The sequence below is a fragment of the Medicago sativa genome, chromosome 5 (assembly GCF_051527215.1).
Source record: "Medicago sativa cultivar Bolivia chromosome 5, Bolivia_mono, whole genome shotgun sequence".
Classification (NCBI taxonomy): Eukaryota; Viridiplantae; Streptophyta; class Magnoliopsida; order Fabales; family Fabaceae; genus Medicago; species Medicago sativa.
In genome coordinates, this window is record NC_140753.1 from 66,322,088 (window position 1) to 66,342,771 (window position 20,684).

The window sequence follows — 20,684 nt, forward strand, 5'->3', positions numbered from 1 at the left end:
TATCACCAATTGGTAGCCTCAATTATTTGAAAGATAACACACTCACTTTGCAATTCAACATAAAGGCAACATCATTTAACCAAGTTGAGTCAACATTAACACCAACAGGTAGATTTTTGTGGAAGTTCGTCTTCAAACCAAATAGCAACTCAAAAAGTAAAATAGTACTCCATCTGGTCACTATTATAAGCAAATTTCTACTTTTTAGATTCATTTAATACATGATGTATGTGGTCTACAATATAGACCACATACATCATTTATTGAATGAACCTAAAAAGTCAAAATTTGCTTATAATAGTGACCGGAGGGAGTAGCTTTTATGGTTCGAATATTGCACCAATCATTTAGTTTAATTCTTTTCAATACTAAAAATAAAGAATAATTTTGTAATATCATTCATAATTTCTCTTTCTCATACAAAATTAAATACATTTCTTGATTTGTTCTCATAAACTTAGCTCAGCTGGTAGGGACATTGGATAAAATATACAGGAATCGGGGTTTGAATCTCAGACACCTCACTTATTCTCCTTATGAGGGGAATTTCTAGATGCTACATAACTTGACATAAAGAAATATATTTCATAATTTATGTGACATTATCAACACAACTTATAATTTAAAATGAAGAGAGTATTATTATTTTTTATTTTATTCATACAACCCGTTAGACCAAAGAATTTTTACAATGTTTGAGGCCCTTATTTTATTCATACAACCCGTTAAACCAAAGAATATTTTATTCATACACCTCACTTATTCTCCCTCTTTAACCTCCGACACCACTTCCATAAAAGAGATAAATTAAAAACTTTTAAATTCCTCACCCCTAAACATTCTTTCTCTTTAGATAAACACACTTTGCCTCATTGAACCCAATGAATTTTCCGAGCCTTTTCACTTCCACCCCACAAAAAAAGATTTAAAAAATGACTAAATTTTAAGTATGCTACCTAAAGGAGCTTTGAAAAAAGGAGAGAAAGTATATCGACAAAGAGATTAAAACAACTTTCAAAAGAATTAGACGACCATCAATTAAGAGGTTTCGACATTTCCAAGATGACAACCTTTTCTAATACGATAAACCATGAGATTCCAAGAGGATAATTTTCTAGGATTATCACCAATTGGTAGCCTCAATTATTTGAAAGATAACACACTCACTTTGCAATTCAACATAAAGGCAACATCATTTAACCAAGTTGAGTCAACATTAACACCAACAAGTAGATTTTTGTGGAAGTTCGTCTTCAAACCAAATAGCAACTCAAAAAGTAAAATAGTAGCTTTTATAGTTCGAATATTGCACCAATCATTTAGTTTAATTTATCTTTTTAATACTAAAAATAAAGAATAATTTTGTAATATCATTCATAATTTCTCTTTCTCATACAAAATTAAATACATTTCTTGATTTGTTCTCATGAACTTAGATCAGCTGGTAGGGACATTGGATAATATAAACAGGAGTCGGGGTTTAAATCTCAGACACCTCACTTATTCGAGGGGAATTTCTAGATACTACATAACTTGACAAAAAAAAAATACATTTCATAATTTATGTGACATTATCAACACAACTTATAATTTAAAATGAAGAGAGTATTATTATTTTTTATTTTATTCAGACAACCCGTTAGACCAAAGAATTTTTACAATGTTTGAGACCCTTAATTTGAAGTTCGGTCGAGAGCTAAATAAAGTTTGACTCAGGTTCTCCTGAACATTTCGCCTTTGGTAAAACTTAATTACTCGGTCAAAATTTTTAAAATGCTAACAATTATTTACATCATTAAAAATCTTTTGACCGTTTGAAAGTCACGCATAATTGTATAAAAGTTTTTTTTATTACAAACTAACCTTTCAATTCAAAAGAAAACCTCAATCTCTTTTTTTGGTACAAAATTCATAAGACAATAAATATATTCAACATACCCTTAACATCAACTAGGAAAGAAAGAAAAAGTAACGACCAATCCATCCCGCTTCAACCGCAACATTCCTTTCATCCATTCATTTTCATTTTCTCTTTCTTATTCTCATGCTACCGTTTTCGTAGCGAACAAAAACCGTTACAAAAGCACCTTCAATCATATTCAACACATTCAACTACGTTACAAAAATGTTCAAATGTTTCAACAGAAATTTCTCTTTCTCCGAACAAGAACAATTACCACCATCTGATGTTAAGGAAGCTTTCTCCGAATTCGCCAAAGGCGGATCAGCATTGTCTGCTGATCAGCTACGGCAATTTTTGCTCGAACATCAACGCGAACCGAAATGCACCGAAGATGATTTGAACCGGATCGTTCAAAATGCAATGCAATCGCGGAAAAGTGATAATGTTGGTGATGGCATTTCCGGTACCAGAGAGGGACTCACCCTCGTAGAGTTCTTCCATTTTTCGTTCTTTGATGAATTTAATGGTCCCATAAAATCACAGGTGTGTGTTTTCCCCTTTCTTCACTCTCTGTTATTTTGCTTTTTCTAGGAAATGCGGGAAAGAGGAACGCAAATTTTGTTTTTTTCTTGTCTTGTTTGACCATTTGATTTTTGTCATTGTAGAGAGGGTACAATTGATACTAACGATGTAACATTGATTCAGACTTGTTTTGTTGTTCCATATATAAATTGATTTTGTTCTTTTGACCTTTTGATTATAAAATTGATTTTAAGCGGCTAATCATCCTAATTTTGCTTATCACATATGGTGGTTTAATCCCGTTTGGGAGTTATCACTTAATTTATATTAGCTTCTGTATTTTAAGTGTGCCTACATTATGGCTTTATCGCTTTTTTTCCTTCACATAATGTACATTTTTATCTTAGCTCTTCTTCTTCTGTGGCACTCCATGTACAATTCTTGGCCTTAAGCTTTGGTTAATATAATTCATTTTAGCTTCTTCAACCGGATAAAAATAATTGATTTTAAGATTTAAATTTTTGTTGAACTTACCTTTAAATCAAACATAAACCAAGTTATTTTCATGTCACTTTTACATAAAAGAAATTTTACATAATCATTCTTCTAACAATCAAATTTTATTAAGGCGGAACAAACATACTTAATACACAAACCTAAGGGAGCAAATTTCTCTCTATAGTAAAGTTTATGCACGACAACCAAATGGGGACCCTCATTTAATTACGTACTTTTTTGTTGAGGGAACGAAGTACGAACTTTTTAAAAGCCATATAAATTCTGTCAAAATAAAATAGGCCATAGAATTCGGTCAAAATTAAAATATAAACAAAAAGAAATATCAATTATTTTAGGAAACATTATAATTTTTTTGACTAAATTATTTATTTATTTTTTTGACAAGGACTAAATTATTGTTAGTGAGACTAAATATTAACTCTAAACAAAAGCATTTTTCATTCCTTTGGATTTTATACTTTTATAAATCAATAAACAAAACAAAAGCGAAATAAAATGCTAATTACTTCAAAAACTTAATTACAATATAAAGATATTGGTCAAATTCGAATGTTGGCAAATTAAATTTTCAATGATTAAAAAACCTATTTTAGGTGACCCGATGGTGTTGGCTTGAGACTTTGAAGACTGAGAGGTTTACATATCATCATTAAATAATTTTGACCAACAGCTCTTTTTTTTTTTTTTAAGGAAGGAACCGACAACTCATTTTGTATACACTCTTTGTAGAAAATACATGTATTTGGTCTAAAATACATGTATTTGGTCTAAAATATGGATGTGATACATATACTTTTGGGTCAGCACATTTTGCTAATTGCGAGTGTGAGTGTAAGTTTGGATATTATACTTTTCAACTTATCACTTTCCTCTTGTCAAAGAAATAAATTCAATCACCTTTGATATACCTGCACAATATATTTTGAAGCTTTATAATAAAGATTTATTTGTAGTACCAGAGGTGAAACAGGAAAAATTAGTGTATAAAAGAAGGGACATTTACGGTTTTGTTAAAGACAGTATCAAAATGTTGTGAATGTTAGAAAAAATTTATGTCCCTTCTTGACAATAGCAATGATGTGTTATGGCAGGTACACCATGACATGAATGCCCCATTATCACATTATTTCATATATACAGGACACAATTCCTACCTAACTGGGAATCAGCTAAGCAGCGATTGCAGTGATGTACCAATCATAAAAGCGTTGCAACGAGGTGTGCGGGTTATAGAACTCGATTTATGGCCAAATTCAGCTAAAGATGACATCTTTGTAGTTCATGGAAGGTGCTGATCTTGATTTCAATACTATTTGCTTTTATGTCTTTTCATACTGTGGTATTTTATGATATTCATAATGCAACTTTAGAAATTAATTTGATTTAGAACATATTTCTGATATATCACAGGACACTTACAACTCCTGTCTCACTTGTCCAATGCTTGAAGTCCATAAAAGAATATGCATTTGTTAAATCTCGTTACCCAGTTATTATAACTTTAGAAGATCATCTTACACCAGATCTTCAAGCTAAAGTTGCAGAGGTATTCTTCCATTATTACTGTTAGAATTAGTTGAATATTGTTTAAGGTAGTTACAACTTGGTTATGATTAGTTAACTTATGTGTGCACTTTGTTGGCTTGCCGATCCTGGCTCCTAGAGGTGTGTGTCGTTGGTGGACCTAGGATACATCCTGACGCGCACACATAAGCTAACTTATCATAATCAATTTGTATTCCCCAAACAATAATCAACTAAGTCTAACAATTACTCGAAGTCCCGATTTTTTCTGGATATTAATGTTATGTTAATCTTTTTATTTGTAGATGACAACTCAAATATTTGGAGATATGCTCTATTTTCCGCATACAGAAACTATGACAGAATTCCCAACACCAGAATCACTAAAAGATCGAGTTCTTATATCGACGAAACCACCAAAAGAATATCTTGATTCCAAACAATTTAAGGATACTAGTGACAGTGAAAGGGAAATGGGTGAAGAAGGATCATTGTCACCAGCCCTTAGTGTTGAAGGTGATGAAAGAGTAAGCGGAGAGACATAGCTTGTATTCTTCAAATTTGATTTATATCGTATATAAGTTCTATATGTTTATGTTTTTATTATCCAAACTTGACAGTGCAGTGGAAGTGATCTTGACGAGGAAGGTTTGAATCCTCGTGATAAAAAGCCAGACCAGCAAAGTGCACCACAGTACAAACGTATGATTACAATCCATGCTGGTAAACCCAAGGGTCATATAAAGGACCACCTAAAAGTTGCTGGTGATGTTAAGCGTTTGAGCTTGAGTGAGCAAGAACTTGAAAAGGCTTCTGCTTCTTATGGAGCTGATATTGTTAGGTATTTGTCAAATAATCAAACCTAGCACACGAACACTTTAGAACGTATGTCTGACATTGACATGACACATATGGACGTGGTTAAATTCAGTCACTTCTATTTTTTCAAATTATTATTGATGTTTGCGTGTCAGTGTCGGTGTATCTATTTGTGTTGGTGCTTCGTTGCTTAATATTTATTTAATGATAACTGTGCAAATATATATAACTCCAACTAAGATGGTTGCATTTTATACTTCTAGGTTTACACAGAAGAATATTCTTAGGGTGTATCCAAAGGGAACACGTGTCACCTCTTCGAATTACAGGCCACATATAGGGTGGATGTATGGAGCTCAGATGGTCGCATTTAACATGCAGGTCAGGGACTTGAGGTCAATGCTCTTTTCGAATAAAAGGTTTATCTTAGTATTTTCTATTTTCCAACTTTTTTTAATGCACTTTCGATACTAACATTTTAACATGTTTTTCTTTTATCAGGGGCATGGAAAATCACTTTGGTATATGCAAGGAATGTTTAGAGCTAATGGAGGGTGTGGTTATGTGAAAAAGCCTGTTTTTCTTACGGAAAAAGGTCCACACAATGAGTGTTTTGATCCTAAAATAACACTGCCAGTGAAGAAGACATTGAAGGTGAGATATTGTTTTGGAAGGAAATCAATTAGTTTGGTGACATATTTTGAAATTCCCTCTTGTCCACTATAGGTGAAAGTGTATATGGGAAATGGGTGGAACTCAGATTTTAGCAAAACACACTTTGATACATTCTCTCCTCCGGACTTTTACACAAAGGTGAGTACTAATCAGCTATGTAGCACCTACGCATGTGATTAAATTCATTTTCTTAAATTATGACCAATGTTAATGTTATTTTCGTCTCTAGTGTCTGTGTGTGTCTGCTTCAGTGCTTTATAACTTATCAGTAATATCTCTGCGGATATTATATTACAGGTTTGTATTGTTGGAGTACCGGCTGATAAAGTCAATAAGAAGACCAAAGTAAATAAAGATAATTGGTTTCCAATTTGGGATGAAGAGTTTGATTTTCCTTTGAGTGTTCCAGAGCTTGCTTTGCTTAGGATAGAAGTTAGAGAATATGATAAGCATGAAAAGGATGATTTTGGTGGACAAACATGTTTGCCAGTTTCTGAGCTGAAATCTGGATTCAGAGCAGTTCCTTTATATGATCAAAAGGGTGAGAAATTAAAATCTGTCAAGCTTTTAATGCGGTTTCGGTTCATATGAACTACTTGCCTTAGCTAAGCCATATGGACACAAATATTCCTAGGATTGTTGTAATTTTATAGATAAATTGTTATGTGATTAACTGCTTGAAACAAAATTATGGCCTTCAGAGGTTATATTTACTTACCTTCAGGATCAACAAGTCATCAACTGATAGAGTAGAGTAATTAGAAACAGAATTAAAGGGAGAATTGATTGTACTAAAATAATGATCCCTCCTAATCATTGAAATTTGTTTCCTTTGTTCATTTTTATTGTAAATTATGTACAGTTTAACGTATCTTGTGATATTAATACTCCTAAGTAAGATTTTAATAATAGGGATAAGTAAGATTTTTTATTGTTAATCAATTTTAAAAAATGTATCTTGAAGGATGCGGCATAATAGGGATAAGTAAAAATGCTCAAAAAGTTCTAAATATATCTGCTCAGGATAAAAAGTAACAAGAATTTGAAACAAAAAACAAATTTTTAGCTTATTTTTATGGATAAACTTTTTAAAATGTTATAAATATATTTGCAAAATATCTATCAATAATATATATTTACTATATTGCTAATAGAATAATTTTGCAACGTCTAAAAATGCTTGCCGGATAATAATATTGTTCCAAAAAAAAAAAATTCCAACAATAACTTTTACTACTTGTTTCCATGAAAAGTCAAATGCAAGATGCATTTAATTTTCTCCCTCCCGTCTTCTCTAATTAATAGTAACAAATAAAAATTGTTTTTACTCTCCCCATAAAACTTATTCCAAAGAAAAAAAACAAAAAACTACTCTCCAAATTATTATTATTTTTGAAAGAACACTCCAAAATCTTTCAAAAAAAGAAAGAACACTCAAAATTATTATGTTTTGGTTTTTTTAATAAGTATGAAATATTTTTTTGCTCATAATTCAAGACAGAGCGAGTATAAATCAACTTTCTAGTTCACAATTGTCTATCACCACTGCCAGCAACAACCACAACATAATCCATGTGACTCACATGTTACTATTTACTTATAAAAGCCAGAGCTGAATTTTAAAATGGTTATCAGAACTCGAGATGCATCATGTTACTATTTAGATCAATGGACTTTAAGGTGATTGTGAATCTTCTAAACAATCCTTGAGAATATATATCTAAGTTAAGAACCAATATTGAGCGTCAGGTTTTTAGAGTTTATGTATAGTTGCTTGTTTGGGGGCTTCCTTAGCACCTAAAAAAATATACTCAAACCTTGGTGTGAGGTTTATTATTAGAATAGAAATAGAAGCAAACTAAGTTGCTCATAATCTAACTTGGACTGCTCCTTTCATGTCAAATTCCCAAACTCTTGGCTCTTCCATTTACTTATAAAATAAATGTCCAGAACACTTCCAAAAAGATAATATAAAATAAATGTCCAGAACACTTCCAAAAAGATAATCTTTACGGATCTTCAATATTATGCAGACAATTCTTCTAGCACTATTTCCCGTTATACATTTCTTTTTTTAGGGGGCTGAGCTTCTTTTAGATTAGGAGTATCAATTACTAACTAATTAATCATATCACATTGGACCGTGAATAATTAGATAATATACGAAACGAATTAGTATTGCATTTTAGTAAGAAAATTTCTAAAACACAGGAGGAAAGTAAACCAGTGAATTACGATGTATTCAAATTCCAAATGCTATTCTCTGTACAAAGTCTGGACGTCTCTTGCTAGGCATTCTAACTAGCCCAGTGATCTGCAGCTCTGTAATTCCCCTGCAAAATCGTGCTCTGTGACAAACCAAAGTTAAGGATTATGACAAATATAAACAAAATGCATTGCAATCACTACAGCTCTAGTAATGCACTTGAAGCATTATGCCTAGTGCTATCATGTTACTGTCAAATGAAAAATAGAAAGGATACTGAATTGAGGCTTCATTTTGGTCTCCAGATCCATTCATTTCTTTTCTCTTCTTTGATACAGGGGTCTGCTTCGATTTTTGCTTCCGTTTATTTGTATTTTGAAGAACAATTGTTCTAAAAGACTGGAACCAATCATGAAGATTGATAAGATCTCCGTGCTCTTGAGCTAGTGAGTACCTGTAAAAAAATGGTCAACTCAAATCTTGTGTGATGCTTTAACATGTCAGAGGAGATAATACTAGAAAGTTTAAAGCGAGATGATATGTATCAAGGTTATCTAACAAAATCAACCTCAGGTATTTATGGTTCAAGGTTATCATAAACATCACTATCATGAATTCTCTCTTGCCCACCTTTGACCTCTACAAATATCTATTGACATGAATTTTGAGGCAATTATGGTATGATAATGAGAAGCTGAGTAATTTAAAGAATAAATGGCATTATGGCACTAACTTGATTTTAGTTTGGCTCCTTGTATATGTATTTATACTAATAAATTTAGGATGGCTTAATATAAACATGGAAATAACTATCTGAGCAAAGAGGACAACATTATCAAAAAGTTAAAAAATGGATATGCTATATGCAAGCACTATACAAGATATATACTTACATAATTGAGGAATCATGCCTGGATGGCAACAGGCCCTTGCCACTCTTGTTACAGCAGCTGCAACCTAATATATTATGAAACTCCAACAGATCAACTTGAATCCTTCTCCTTGGATCTCCAATCAGAACCTATATCAGCAAGAAGTAATATAGTGTGTTAAACTTTATATAACCCAGTTGCACTGTAAATCCCATGCATAAAAAAATAAAGGAATGTAATCTTATTATTTGCGGGTTATATAAATAATGATTTGTGTACCCAAAATGTCCATTTTCAAACTTAGGAATCACAATGAATGTAATAAGAGCAACTGATGTCAAGAGTGAAAGGAAAGAATAAACAAGGAAACTTCTTCTATTGAACACAATGAACCGCTTGCTCAATGTGAGCTTGAAGACAAAATAAAGCTTTAGCGAAATCAAGAGCCCTAAATCTTTCCCAGCCTTACAATATGCGCATCTAATCCTTTCTTTGCCATCTTATATACACTCTGTTCTCTGCTACCCCACTTACTATCTTCTATTGAGTCCTTTATACTAATACAACTCCCAACTGCCAAATCACTTATCCCCTCCTCTTTCAAAAGTACATCTTAATTATAAGGTGCCTGTTGGAATGGCTGCTAATGAACCAAAAAATTAATTTTTTTCATGAAAATATCATATATAGTTACATAAATTTGCGGATTAAATTCTTTGGAAAGCATTAAATTTCCCATAATAGAGCAGTCGTATCAACAACTTTTATGAAGCAAATACATTAATTCAGGTTATCTTGCAAAAACACATTCATTCAGGTGGAAAGGTTTATTTTTCTTATTTTATCAAGGTTACCACCAAGTGTAACTAAGTTGCAATCCTGTGTGATGAACTGCGGACATTCGTAAGTTAGTCAGATTTATGATTTGTCATCTAAAAGTAAGTTCCAAGATAAATCCCAACTGTACTTCAGTGGGTGAAGTGAATGGAATGTCCATAAAATGGGGAAAACATATCTTGATCTCTTACCGATTGAAGCTTCTCAACATTTTTGAAGCAGAAAATTTCATTGAAAGGCATTCCTTCAATGGGCCTCAAATAATTTCTGTTCCATGAAAAAGAATGATCAGTAACGGTGCTTAGTAACCAGCATTGAGAAAATGGAAGATTAACTTAAATACATGAACAATAAAGAGTAATTTTATATTTTACTTCATTGCAAAACAATACAAAAAAATTAGGCAACAAGCCAAGCTCTGTTGGAAAGGAGAAAGGGTTTTAGAAAACTTATGGGAGTTAGGGAAGAGAAGTTATTTGAGAGAAGGCTATTATTTCTTATTGGAGGTATGCTTTGCTTTTATTGGCTTGATTTACAAATGAGAGCCTTTCCCTCATAAATGATTAATCAAGTTTACATTCCAACAAGATCTTCATATTTTAAACATAAATGATGTCAACAAAAATAAACAAGTCACTTTGACTGTGTATGAGCTAGCAAGTTCATTCTTGAGCATAACGTAAAGAAAATAAAACGGGGTGACAATATTAAACATTACCTAACTAAATCATCAAGAAATGTGATAGCTTGTAAGTTTGACATTCTTGAGTCCTTGTCACATCTCCTAAAAATATAAATAAGCAGACTTAATTAAAGGATAAAAACAATCATTCAAGGAAAAAATAAAGAAGACTTCATTAGAAGAAAGAGAATTGTAAGTATCGGACAAGAAATCCTTCTTGACAAGTGACAACCAAAGTAAAGAAGGCAATACAGCGTCTCATAAGAACTTGGTTATGAATCCAAAATAGCGGAGAGTAGAAGCCAGCCATAAAACACTACAGTCAGATAGCGGATAGCGAGATCACCAGCATCTAGGAATTTTTTTTAAAGTTTATATAAATTTTACTACATGCATAAACATTCAACAACTAGCTGTGATTGACAGGTGAGAGAGTGAAATAAGATAGCATGAACAAATCTATCTCAGAGATAGAGTGAGAGAGAAGCCCAAACGTTGTTATGATGTTTTAGTTGCAAAATTCCTGAAATAGCCAATCAAAAAGTTCTACCATTTAAATTTTAAGGAGTTTTTGGAATTTCGATCTCATCATGGAGTGCCACGCTATATCAGCCGCTATTATGGCTTGTAGCAGCCATGGTAACTGCTACGGCTGCAACACTAAAGTGCTCTGCTATTGCATGGCTTGTAGAAGCCAGGGACAGCTCTGATACACCACTATTATAGCGCGCTATTGACAGCACTGGGCTCACTCATGTATAACAAAAGTAACTTCCAAGAGCCACTTGATGAACGTAGCCCAAAGAAGCCAAAAATGCAAGTATATGTCATAAATGAGGCACAGTTACAGCTTCACATTATGACAATTAGTCAATAACAGGAGAATTTTTTCAATACATGATTTTTTAGCTCTTGCTCAGAAAAGCTTCAACTTAATATTGTACACTATTCAATAAAATATGAATGATAACTTCTATTTTACTCCAAATATTTAAAAGATACCAAATAGACTCTACTGGTAGTAGAAGGGGAAATAAAAGAAAAGCACAGAACCAGAGAAGAAAGGAAACTTTTAGTTGAATGCCTCTAGTCAATGTAACATGAGGGAACAAATGTTGTACATGCTTCTGGGTTAATTCAAGAGCACCCCAACTCTCCAGCAGAATTTACTTACTCAACAACTCCCGCCAAACAAGTACTAAAGTGAATAAAATTTTCAAGGGACTAAACTTGAAAGGTCATGATTTTATAGGGACTAAAAACATATTTAACCCTAAAAATATTACTATGCTAATAGGATGATTGATTTGTCCATTTCTCATTATGTTGTATTATAATTCAACTACTATTGTTACCTAGAAAATATAATTTGTTTCAAATTATGCCATTTTGAAGAGGGGTAACCTTGGCGCAACTGGTAAAGTTGTTGTCATGTGACTGGAAGGTCACGGGTTCAAGTCCTGGAAACAACCTCTTGTGTAAAAAACAGGGTAAGGCTGCGTACAATACACCAAATGGTGGGACCCCTTCCCGGACCCTGCGTGTGCGGGAGATTTAGTGCACCAGGTTGCCCTTTTTTATGCCATTTTGAAAACAAAAGACGCGATGATTATTTCTTTTCTGACTTTATTCTTATCTTTTGAGCAATCTATTTCCTAGGCCAAGGAATCTCTCCATTTGAATGGCTTGCTTTTGTCACCTTTAACAAAGAAGAAAGTACCTGAACCCCGTGACCAATTAACATACACAACTAAACTATGATCTATCATGAAATAACAATGAAGTAGAGAATTAGAATGTTACTTGTTAATGTCCTTGGAACTCCTGCGTGAACTCTTTCCATCTTGACATCTTACTGAAGATTGCAAGATTTTCAGTTTCTCATGAATCTGCAAAAAATCGTCATTCGATAATTATTAGCACAGATCAGGAATCAAGGTTCACAATAGTGAAAATAAGTGTGATCTTTGTATTTATTGTATAGTGTTATAGTTCAGGCATATCATTTCAATAGGAAAAAATTCTCCTATATTTATTTTGTATTTATTGTCTTGAACCTACACAAAATTGACTCCATTGTGTAGTTGAAACACTTAGTGTGACAATATTCTGTCTCTACTTTCTCTCATCCAATGAGTAGTCACACTCATCGGGCTAGCATCACCTATTCTGTTTAGAACAGAAGTCTCTAGCATATCCTATGCCAATGACATATTACCAACTTCTCATAGAAAACTCTACCACTTAATAATCGAGTTCCTTCTTTTCATGCCTGTAGAACTCTCCCAAGAAATCAGAAGATAATTTTTATTCCCCAAACCATCCCTAAGACCAAAATATGCAGATTACCCAAAAAGTAACCTCTAATTAAAGTTTACTTCCAATAGAAAAAGATGGTAACTAGATGCAGTACCAGTAACTTTATTGACACTGTTCTATACAATCATTCCTGAACTAAAAGTATCATACGTTTTTACCAGAAATCAATAAATTGTATTCCCCCCCCACCAAAAAAAAAAAAAATCCCTCCATGCAAAAACAAATAAGTTTAAACACAAAAACACGGTTCATCTCGATTCTAATGTAATTAACAGATTTACTGCAATGATTGGTCCCGCATAACTAGTTTTATTAAGGAGCATTATGGGTAAACAGATTAATTAGAAACTTATTCAATACGCTCTTATTTTATAAAAACTTGTTTATAAAATCTTAATAAAATTGACGAGGGAATGCATGTAAACTGTACATAAACTCTTATATGTTGTTTTTTTAATAAGGTATATAGAAGAGCTAATGAATATAAGTTGAAAACTGCTTAAGTGCGCATTTAAGTTATTTTAATAATTTCGTCTAGGAACATACATAAATCATAAGTTTTATGTCATATGATAACCTCAGCCTCTTCCAAATGTATCTTAGATTGTTTATCTGACACTACCAACGCCACTAAATCTACTTTTTCTTGTTTATAAGCTAATTTACCACAGTTACAGAGAATCTTTCCAGATAGCAATGCACTTGTGGCAGACTAAGGTCAACCGGAATGGGCACAATAAGCTTGCTGACCTTTTGTTGGCAAGCACTAAAAAGAGAACAAGCGACTTCGTCATCTAAGTTACAAATATTCAACAATGGGATCCAAATTACACCATATCACAGTCCCAACAAGAAAATAAAATTAAAATTCCAAGCAAACAAATATTCAAGTGAAAAATACCTCTGAAATATCTGCGGTAATTTTATCCCAACTCTCAATCAATTGATCTAGCTTTCCTGGAGGGAGATCCCTGTATAATTTCCAATCAGAAGTTTATAGATATTTGAACTAGGCAAAAATAAGGCGTGAGTGAAGTGTCTAAATCAACAAAGTATAAAGATATCTATAACAGTCGTACTTAGAAAGTTGATATTAAAGTTCACCAAGAAAGGTTTAGATGGACAAATAAAAATCGAAGGAAAGTTGCAATTTGATTTTGATTATTATCATTTAGGGTTTAGTTAAGACTGAAGAGATTATAATTTTTGGTTTGTTGCAGTATTTGGAATCCTACTCCTTTTCTTTTAGACTTTTATAGTTATTCAATTTCTTTTCAACTATCAGATATAGGCACTGGAAGGAATAATCTTGCAGTAATATAAAGAGGTAGCTCATAATTGTTTTCTTTGGATACAATATTTTATGGCATTTATGGCTTATCTATCTATCCTACCTGTTTCTGTTTACGATTTTAATGCAAATATTAAACTTTTATATTTTACGTGAAAACTGAATAATATATTTCAAGTTCTACATTATGTGCAAGCATTAATCTCTTTGTATAGGCTATTCTAACTTAATGAGTCTGACTAATGGACTAATGGGCCGAATAAAATTACCAGTAATAAGTATAAAGAATATACTATGTACAATATTTTATACTTCCATTATAATGCAAATGTTAAACTGTTAGTCTTTCTATTAAGCCCATTTTTTCACCTCTTAAATATGAACAATCTCTTAGATGATAAATAGTATTATTTCTCAGTAGTAAAAATATTTATATCTAATGATAATAATATTTTGACATATGAAGATTAAAATTTGTTCTCTTTTGCATGATTTACCCGCGAATCATATGGGGTCTCCTATCTAGTTTTCTCTTAAGAGCGAATATTTTTCTGCGTAAACAAGATTCCTATGGTAAACAAAAGAAAGCAAGTATCATATTCCTAGTTACCTCACTCTGCGTACTATCTGGCAAATAAAACCGCCACTTTGCATGATAGAATATTGCTGACTGGGATCGTTTGTTGAGGATAACCCATGGTCTTTTTCATCACTCATAACCGAATCTCTTGATGGGTACAAAACATGATTGAGGGATTCACAAAACAAATCCAGCAGCTGCACTCTGCTATATTTTCCAGCCTCATATAGGCACTGGACAAAAGGAAAATTCAGTATGATGAACTCCAACTCAACCACATTAACAACTAATTGCCAAACAATTTCATTCGGAAAAGAAGAAAAAAAATATTTGGAAATGAATTTGACCAGTAACACGGATAATAAAACGGGAATAAACAACAAAAATCTATCATCAAAGCAAACAGAGAGTCGTAGACATGGAACCTTAACCATACAAAAAAAGTATTCAAGATCGGCACATAAGTATTAAAAGATATCTATTTCAAAACATCACTAGAATAACTATGGCACGTGTATTAATACATGGCAACGGTGCTTTGTTATCAAGAAAACATAGGCTTTTCCACATTTTGGTTTTGTTTTTATTCCAGGATACTTTACTCTAGGTACACCCCATCTATATCCTAGCTGGTTCTTCCTTGTCCTAACCATCAAGAAAACCTAGCCTTAAAAATCTAGTCTAAATCCACATGAAGGATACAAAAACATTGGGGATCACATATCCTAAAAAACCACAATATCCCCAACAGTAGGTGAGATAGTACCATTTCTCAACTAAGTCATGCTAACTGTTATTTGTAGAGGTTCAATGGAAAGCATCCACTAGCAATACCATCCTTCATACAAATGCATTAGTTTGACACTTCGATTAGCATCTTGGTAAACTCAGTTTCCAGGAGGCCTGGGAACACTCTGTTATCCCGCCTGTAAGAAGGATGCAACCCACATCATCAGGTGGCATGTGCCTCTTTTAAGTAAACTTGCATCATTTTAGATGTTAAATGTCATAAATGACTCAGAGTACGATCAATCGCTAAGTTTATATTACAGTCGACTACATGAATTCCTTTATTCAGTTTTAGAGTCGACTACGTGAATGGCCATATTATATAATGTGCTAAAAGTTAATTTGGATTGTTTAAACCATCATCAATTGATAAAAGAAATGGAATTTGACCGATGAAAACAGAGGATGAGTACACAAGAATTTGAAAGTAATTCCCAAATCTTACAAGAACCACAGTGCTCCATAGTTTCTGCACTGTCACCAATTCTGACAAACCTTCAGCCATGCTCTCGTTAATCTGGTCAACCATTTCATTCCTAGATTAATTATAACCAAAAGGTGGACTCAATGTTATCTGCATTAAGAAAATCTAAATAAGAACCTGAAAATCTGTTAAGTGTAATACCTTGCATGCGATGGAAGTTCATGCATGTATTTCAACAAAGTCTCAGGTGATAATCCAGATTTTCCCTCCTGAGAAACCATTTTTAACCAATCATTAAAACAATAGTAAAAAAGGAATGATGGTAAGAAATTAGTAAAATATTGAACAAGAAAAGTTCAGGGCAAGTTTTCGATCAACTAAATTATAGAAACATATAATAGCATTGGTTGAACCCAATGAATCATGGAAATAAAAGATTCCAATCAATAGTGTTTGAATGATATTTTGGGAGAAAGTTGTACTTGTATGCATAAACTTTATCTATTACTTATGACTTGGGGATTCCGCAATGCGACTTTATCTGCGTCGCACTGGGGAGTACTCTAGTGACAAACCCTTCTTAGTACTAACACTTGTATCATTCTCCTTAACAATTAATCAAAAGATGAAATGCATGTTTCCATATGTTGAAATGTTTAAATTTTAGTTACAAGAGCACAGATAAAACACTAAACCAACTGAAAACTAGACTGGCTTGGGCTAAATGACTCTAAAATACAAATTAAAAACACAAGACCCCTATATATGTGTGAAGCAGATCATATTTGAAGAGCAAATTAAGGAAAGTGAGTAAAATGTTAGAGGACAGACCTGATCTTCAACGAGAATTCTCCCTTGTATGAGACTCAAAGGTTCCATAGAGAAGTGTAATAAGCATGCTACCTGAAAGATAAGAAAACGGGCATGTAAAATACTAGGTCATATATCCTGTCACTGTCTAATGTCTATGTAATTCATAAAATGACAATACAGAAAACAGTCAGTAACTCAAAAATTGCATCATTAACCTTCAAAGCTCTTATAAAAGATGTTACTGTCCCATCCTGATTGATGAAGTAATTTCTCAATAACTGTGCCACTTTATGACCAATATTAAATGTGGTGCAATGTTTTACAAGAATAGCCTCGACAATTGCATCCATTCTTTCAGCTGGTGTTACAAGCATAAACATAGAAGGGCAGAAACACTCAAGAGCATGTGATGGAAAAATGTTTCTTGGGGCATCCACTGTCGTTGCAACTCCAAATATTAAGAATATTGGCACCTTGATAACCCATTCACTGTTACAAAAGATGGAAGAAGATTATAACCAATTCATATCATTGCCATTATCCTTTGCCTTTGCAGAAAAATACCACTACCATTATATTATACAATAAAATAAATAAACAAATAATTAACAATCTCTAAATGTCAGCAATATACAATAAACTTTTGTTATAGAATTAGAACTCCACCAAAGTTGGTGGAAGCTTTAGAACAACCAAAAACATTCAAGATGCACAGATACAAATGAGGTTACAAATATACAGGCAAAAACACTTACAAAAGATGCTGAAACATACCTCAACATCAGGATAAACTCAGTTAAGACTGATCCACAACACCTTTCCAAATCATTAACGATCAGAACTAGTGGTTTATTGTAGTTTTCTTGTTCTCTATACCATGATGCTAAGGCAGATATATCAGCTGGCTGATTAACAACGACATAGAGAAATGAATAAGCAAAGGAGACAGTGGCAGTAGATAGATTTAATTTAATTATACATAATAAGTTCATAGAAGCACCCACATCGAAAGAATTCCCTAGAAACTCTCGCAATAAAGCTTTCAAGCAACCAGCAATTCCATTTTTCAACGAAAACTCCATTGATGAAAGCATAGCCACATGACATCCATGGGATTTCAAGAAAATGCCAAGCTCTTCAAATGTCATTATGTCATCGACAAACTCTATGTTTCCTGCCAATCATAGTTCAATCTCAAAATTTTATATAGAGATATAAATGGTTTTTCATTCCTGATACTAGAGTACAATACCAAAAGATATTGTACTGCGTGTTTGTAGGATTGGTGGACACTATAGGATTTATAAAAAATGTGAAAATGCTTACTGGTAACAACTAATGCGCTGTACAACTTCCCAGGAGTAGTATTAGTTAGAACAGGAAAAGACCGAGTTGCTACAGCAATGCTAGGTTCTCCCACCAATCTAGTAGTATTGAAGCACTCCTGAACCCATTTTTGTATATTATTGAATACACTAGCATTGAGCTCTCTCAAGACGTCCTACAATAGAAAGAGTGGTATTCGATAAATTCTAATATACGGCCAAAACCAATGTAAGTTACATGACATGGGAGAAGATATTTAGATGACCTTAATAGTGGATTCAATTTTTGTCCAAATAATATCAAAAGCTTCAATCTGCTGTTGCTGACAAAAATAGCGATCACATTCTTCATCTGTACTTTCTTCCTGTTTCTTTGCACTCTGTGGCAATCGAGGAGATAGCTCATTTCTTTTGCGAGATTTTCCCTGTCCTGCTGATGTTCTATCTTTCCTCCTAGGTGAAGCTTTATGTAGCACAAAGAATGGCTGTCAAAACCAAAGAAATAAACAAATAAGGATTGAATCAGCATTCTATTTGTAGTAGCAAGGAGGTAAAATCAAACAAAGGCTTTAAACCCAATGGAACTTGATAAATTTTGTCTTCCCCTATATCATCTTAATTCGAATAAATCGCTATTGTTCTGCTATTTAGTACAAGATACAGAGAACTAGCCACTCCAGCGGTGCTACCGCACTGTTACTAGCAGAATTTGAACAAACATCTATTTTCCGCGATTTGCAATTCACAACACTGATAAACACACTAATGCGGCCAAAAGCCTCTGCCATGGAGAACATCCCTTCAGAAATTGGTTATGGCCACGGAGGAGCCACGGCCGGCAATACCAACACTGACTTGATAAAGAATAACATTAACTGATAGACAGTATAGAAACTAAGAATGAAGGTGAGTAAGTAGCAGCAAAAATTATAAAGCCTATAAACTTGACATTATTATATTGACTTGCGGCCCCTTTGGATTGGCTTATTTTTAAGCTTATGCAAAACAGCTTATGCAAATAAATAAGCTTTTATGTATATTCACAAGCTGTTTTTTCATAAACAGCTTATGAAGATATAATTTTCGTTACTGAGAACTTATGAATTAATATAAAAGCTTATTTATTTGCATAAGCTATTTTTCATAATCTCAAAAATAATGAATCCAAACGGATCCTAGTTATGAAACACAAAATGACTCATCATCAAACAAACAATAAGGAGTGAACCACCAAACTCGTCCCTAACTTTGTGAATCGCTATCAAATAGATTCTTGAAATTATGATCTTTCAAAAAAGGTTTATGACTCCGCCAAATTTTACTCATATTAGTTCTTCTGATAATATGTTAGGGACTAAATTGATAGTAAGTGGTTAATATAAGGATCAAACTGATAGTAAATTGTTAAAATATTGGGACCTAGTTAATTGTAAGTGGTTAATTATACGGACCAACTTGACATTTCAATAGAGTCTGAACTCTGAACATTTTTTTAAACACTAATTTGCTCGAATAATATGATTGCATTTGAAGAAATTAGTAAAATTAGTGATGAAATGGTTTGGGAATAAAACAAGAATTTGAAGTTAAGAAGAAAACCTAGAAATGAATGGAATGGGAAAAGAACCTGAAGATCATTTTCTGTAGCGGTTGAAGGAAGTTGCGAAGCGGTGTTGCTTGGAGAAGAAGGAGCCATCAGAGAAAGAGAGAGATCGCGTCACCGGTTCTTCGCCGCCGATGATTACAGATATTCTGTTCGACGATGAGAGTGGAAGCGAGAGAGAAGCAAAGGAAAAGGACAATGTCTATGTTATGGCGGGAAATTGCAAGGGTGTGTGAGTAAGGGTGAACCGCTACCCTAGTGCTCCATCGTAGATCGTTGACTATTAACCATTGGATTGGATGGATATCTATCTACTCCCTCTATCCCTATATCTAAGCCGCATTTTTCACATTGCTTAAGAAAAGTTGTTAGTGCAATTAATGTGTCTATTTTATGTGTTAATATTATCAAATTGTCATTTGTTTGTATGTGTATTAAATTTGACTTTTCATATTTCAAGACAAATTAATAGTATTAACTAGGGGTATGTTTCGAAAAAAATAATAAATGCATCTAATAATTTGAAAAGGGGTTTACATTTAGGGACAAAAATAAAATCAAATGGATGCTTAGATATAGGGACGGAGGGAATATCTATTTTTACAAAATATTCATTGAATGGTCAAGATGTCACGATGAATCACTGGTGGTGTTGACCAATGTCATCAACGCAATGTCATCCAAGTGTTATTTTAGAATTCAGTAGTAATAGAGTGTACTCATGATTTTTGTTGATTTAGAGACGTTGAAACTACTTAAATGCTTAGACATGAAATTTAGAACCATACTCCCTCCGGTCACATATATAAGCAAAAAGTAACTTTTTAGGTTCATTGAATGACTAATGTATATGGCCTATAAATGTGACTAGATGCAATAATTATTCTATGAACCTAAAAAGTTGATTTTTGCTTATAAATATGACCGGAGGGAGTACATAATAAAGTGGATGAACCTTCATGTTAACATCAATGAAATTGA

General features: G+C 33.1%; 2 protein-coding genes across 2 annotated transcripts; one reads left to right on the forward strand and one right to left on the reverse strand.

Moving 5' to 3' along the window:
• The first annotated feature begins 2,088 nt into the window (after positions 1-2,088).
• LOC146924145 (phosphoinositide phospholipase C 6-like) lies at positions 2,089-6,801 on the forward strand. Its single transcript, XM_085709171.1, has 9 exons — positions 2,089-2,446; positions 4,036-4,232; positions 4,355-4,490; positions 4,774-4,995; positions 5,089-5,309; positions 5,551-5,668; positions 5,789-5,941; positions 6,014-6,100; positions 6,260-6,801. The coding sequence occupies exons 1-9, from the start codon at positions 2,126-2,128 to the stop codon at positions 6,551-6,553; spliced, it is 1,749 nt and encodes a 582-aa protein (XP_085565297.1). The 5' UTR covers positions 2,089-2,125; the 3' UTR covers positions 6,554-6,801.
• A 1,153-nt stretch (positions 6,802-7,954) lies between these two features.
• On the reverse strand, positions 7,955-20,004 carry ORC3 (origin recognition complex subunit 3). The gene is made up of 17 exons (XM_085709173.1): positions 19,728-20,004; positions 18,367-18,585; positions 18,102-18,276; positions 17,780-17,949; positions 17,550-17,680; positions 16,991-17,264; positions 16,794-16,865; positions 16,164-16,231; positions 15,984-16,074; positions 14,780-14,982; positions 13,780-13,849; positions 12,363-12,448; positions 10,596-10,661; positions 10,069-10,144; positions 9,062-9,189; positions 8,446-8,622; positions 7,955-8,310 (listed from the first exon to the last, which is right to left on the reverse strand). Exons 1-17 carry the CDS (start codon positions 19,794-19,796, stop codon positions 8,205-8,207), a joined length of 2,181 nt encoding a protein of 726 aa, XP_085565299.1. The 5' UTR covers positions 19,797-20,004; the 3' UTR covers positions 7,955-8,204.
• Between the last annotated feature and the right edge of the window lie 680 nt (positions 20,005-20,684).

What these genes read in the sequence shown, in the direction of transcription:
- LOC146924145 (XM_085709171.1), top strand. Translation starts at nt 2,126, where the DNA reads ATGTTCAAATGTTTCAACAGAAATTTCTCTTTCTCCGAACAAGAACAA. An exon ending in TTCAAGCTAAAGTTGCAGAG is followed by an intron (nt 4,491 to 4,773) that starts GTATTCTTCCAT and finishes TTTTATTTGTAG; the next exon opens with ATGACAACTCAAATATTTGG. An exon ending in TGGTCGCATTTAACATGCAG is followed by an intron (nt 5,669 to 5,788) that starts GTCAGGGACTTG and finishes TTCTTTTATCAG; the next exon opens with GGGCATGGAAAATCACTTTG.
- ORC3 (XM_085709173.1), bottom strand. Translation starts at nt 19,796, where the DNA reads ATGGCTCCTTCTTCTCCAAGCAACACCGCTTCGCAACTTCCTTCAACC. An exon ending in AAATTGAATCCACTATTAAG is followed by an intron (nt 18,277 to 18,366) that starts GTCATCTAAATA and finishes TTTCTATTGTAG; the next exon opens with GACGTCTTGAGAGAGCTCAA. An exon ending in TTCTAGGGAATTCTTTCGAT is followed by an intron (nt 17,681 to 17,779) that starts GTGGGTGCTTCT and finishes GTTGTTAATCAG; the next exon opens with CCAGCTGATATATCTGCCTT.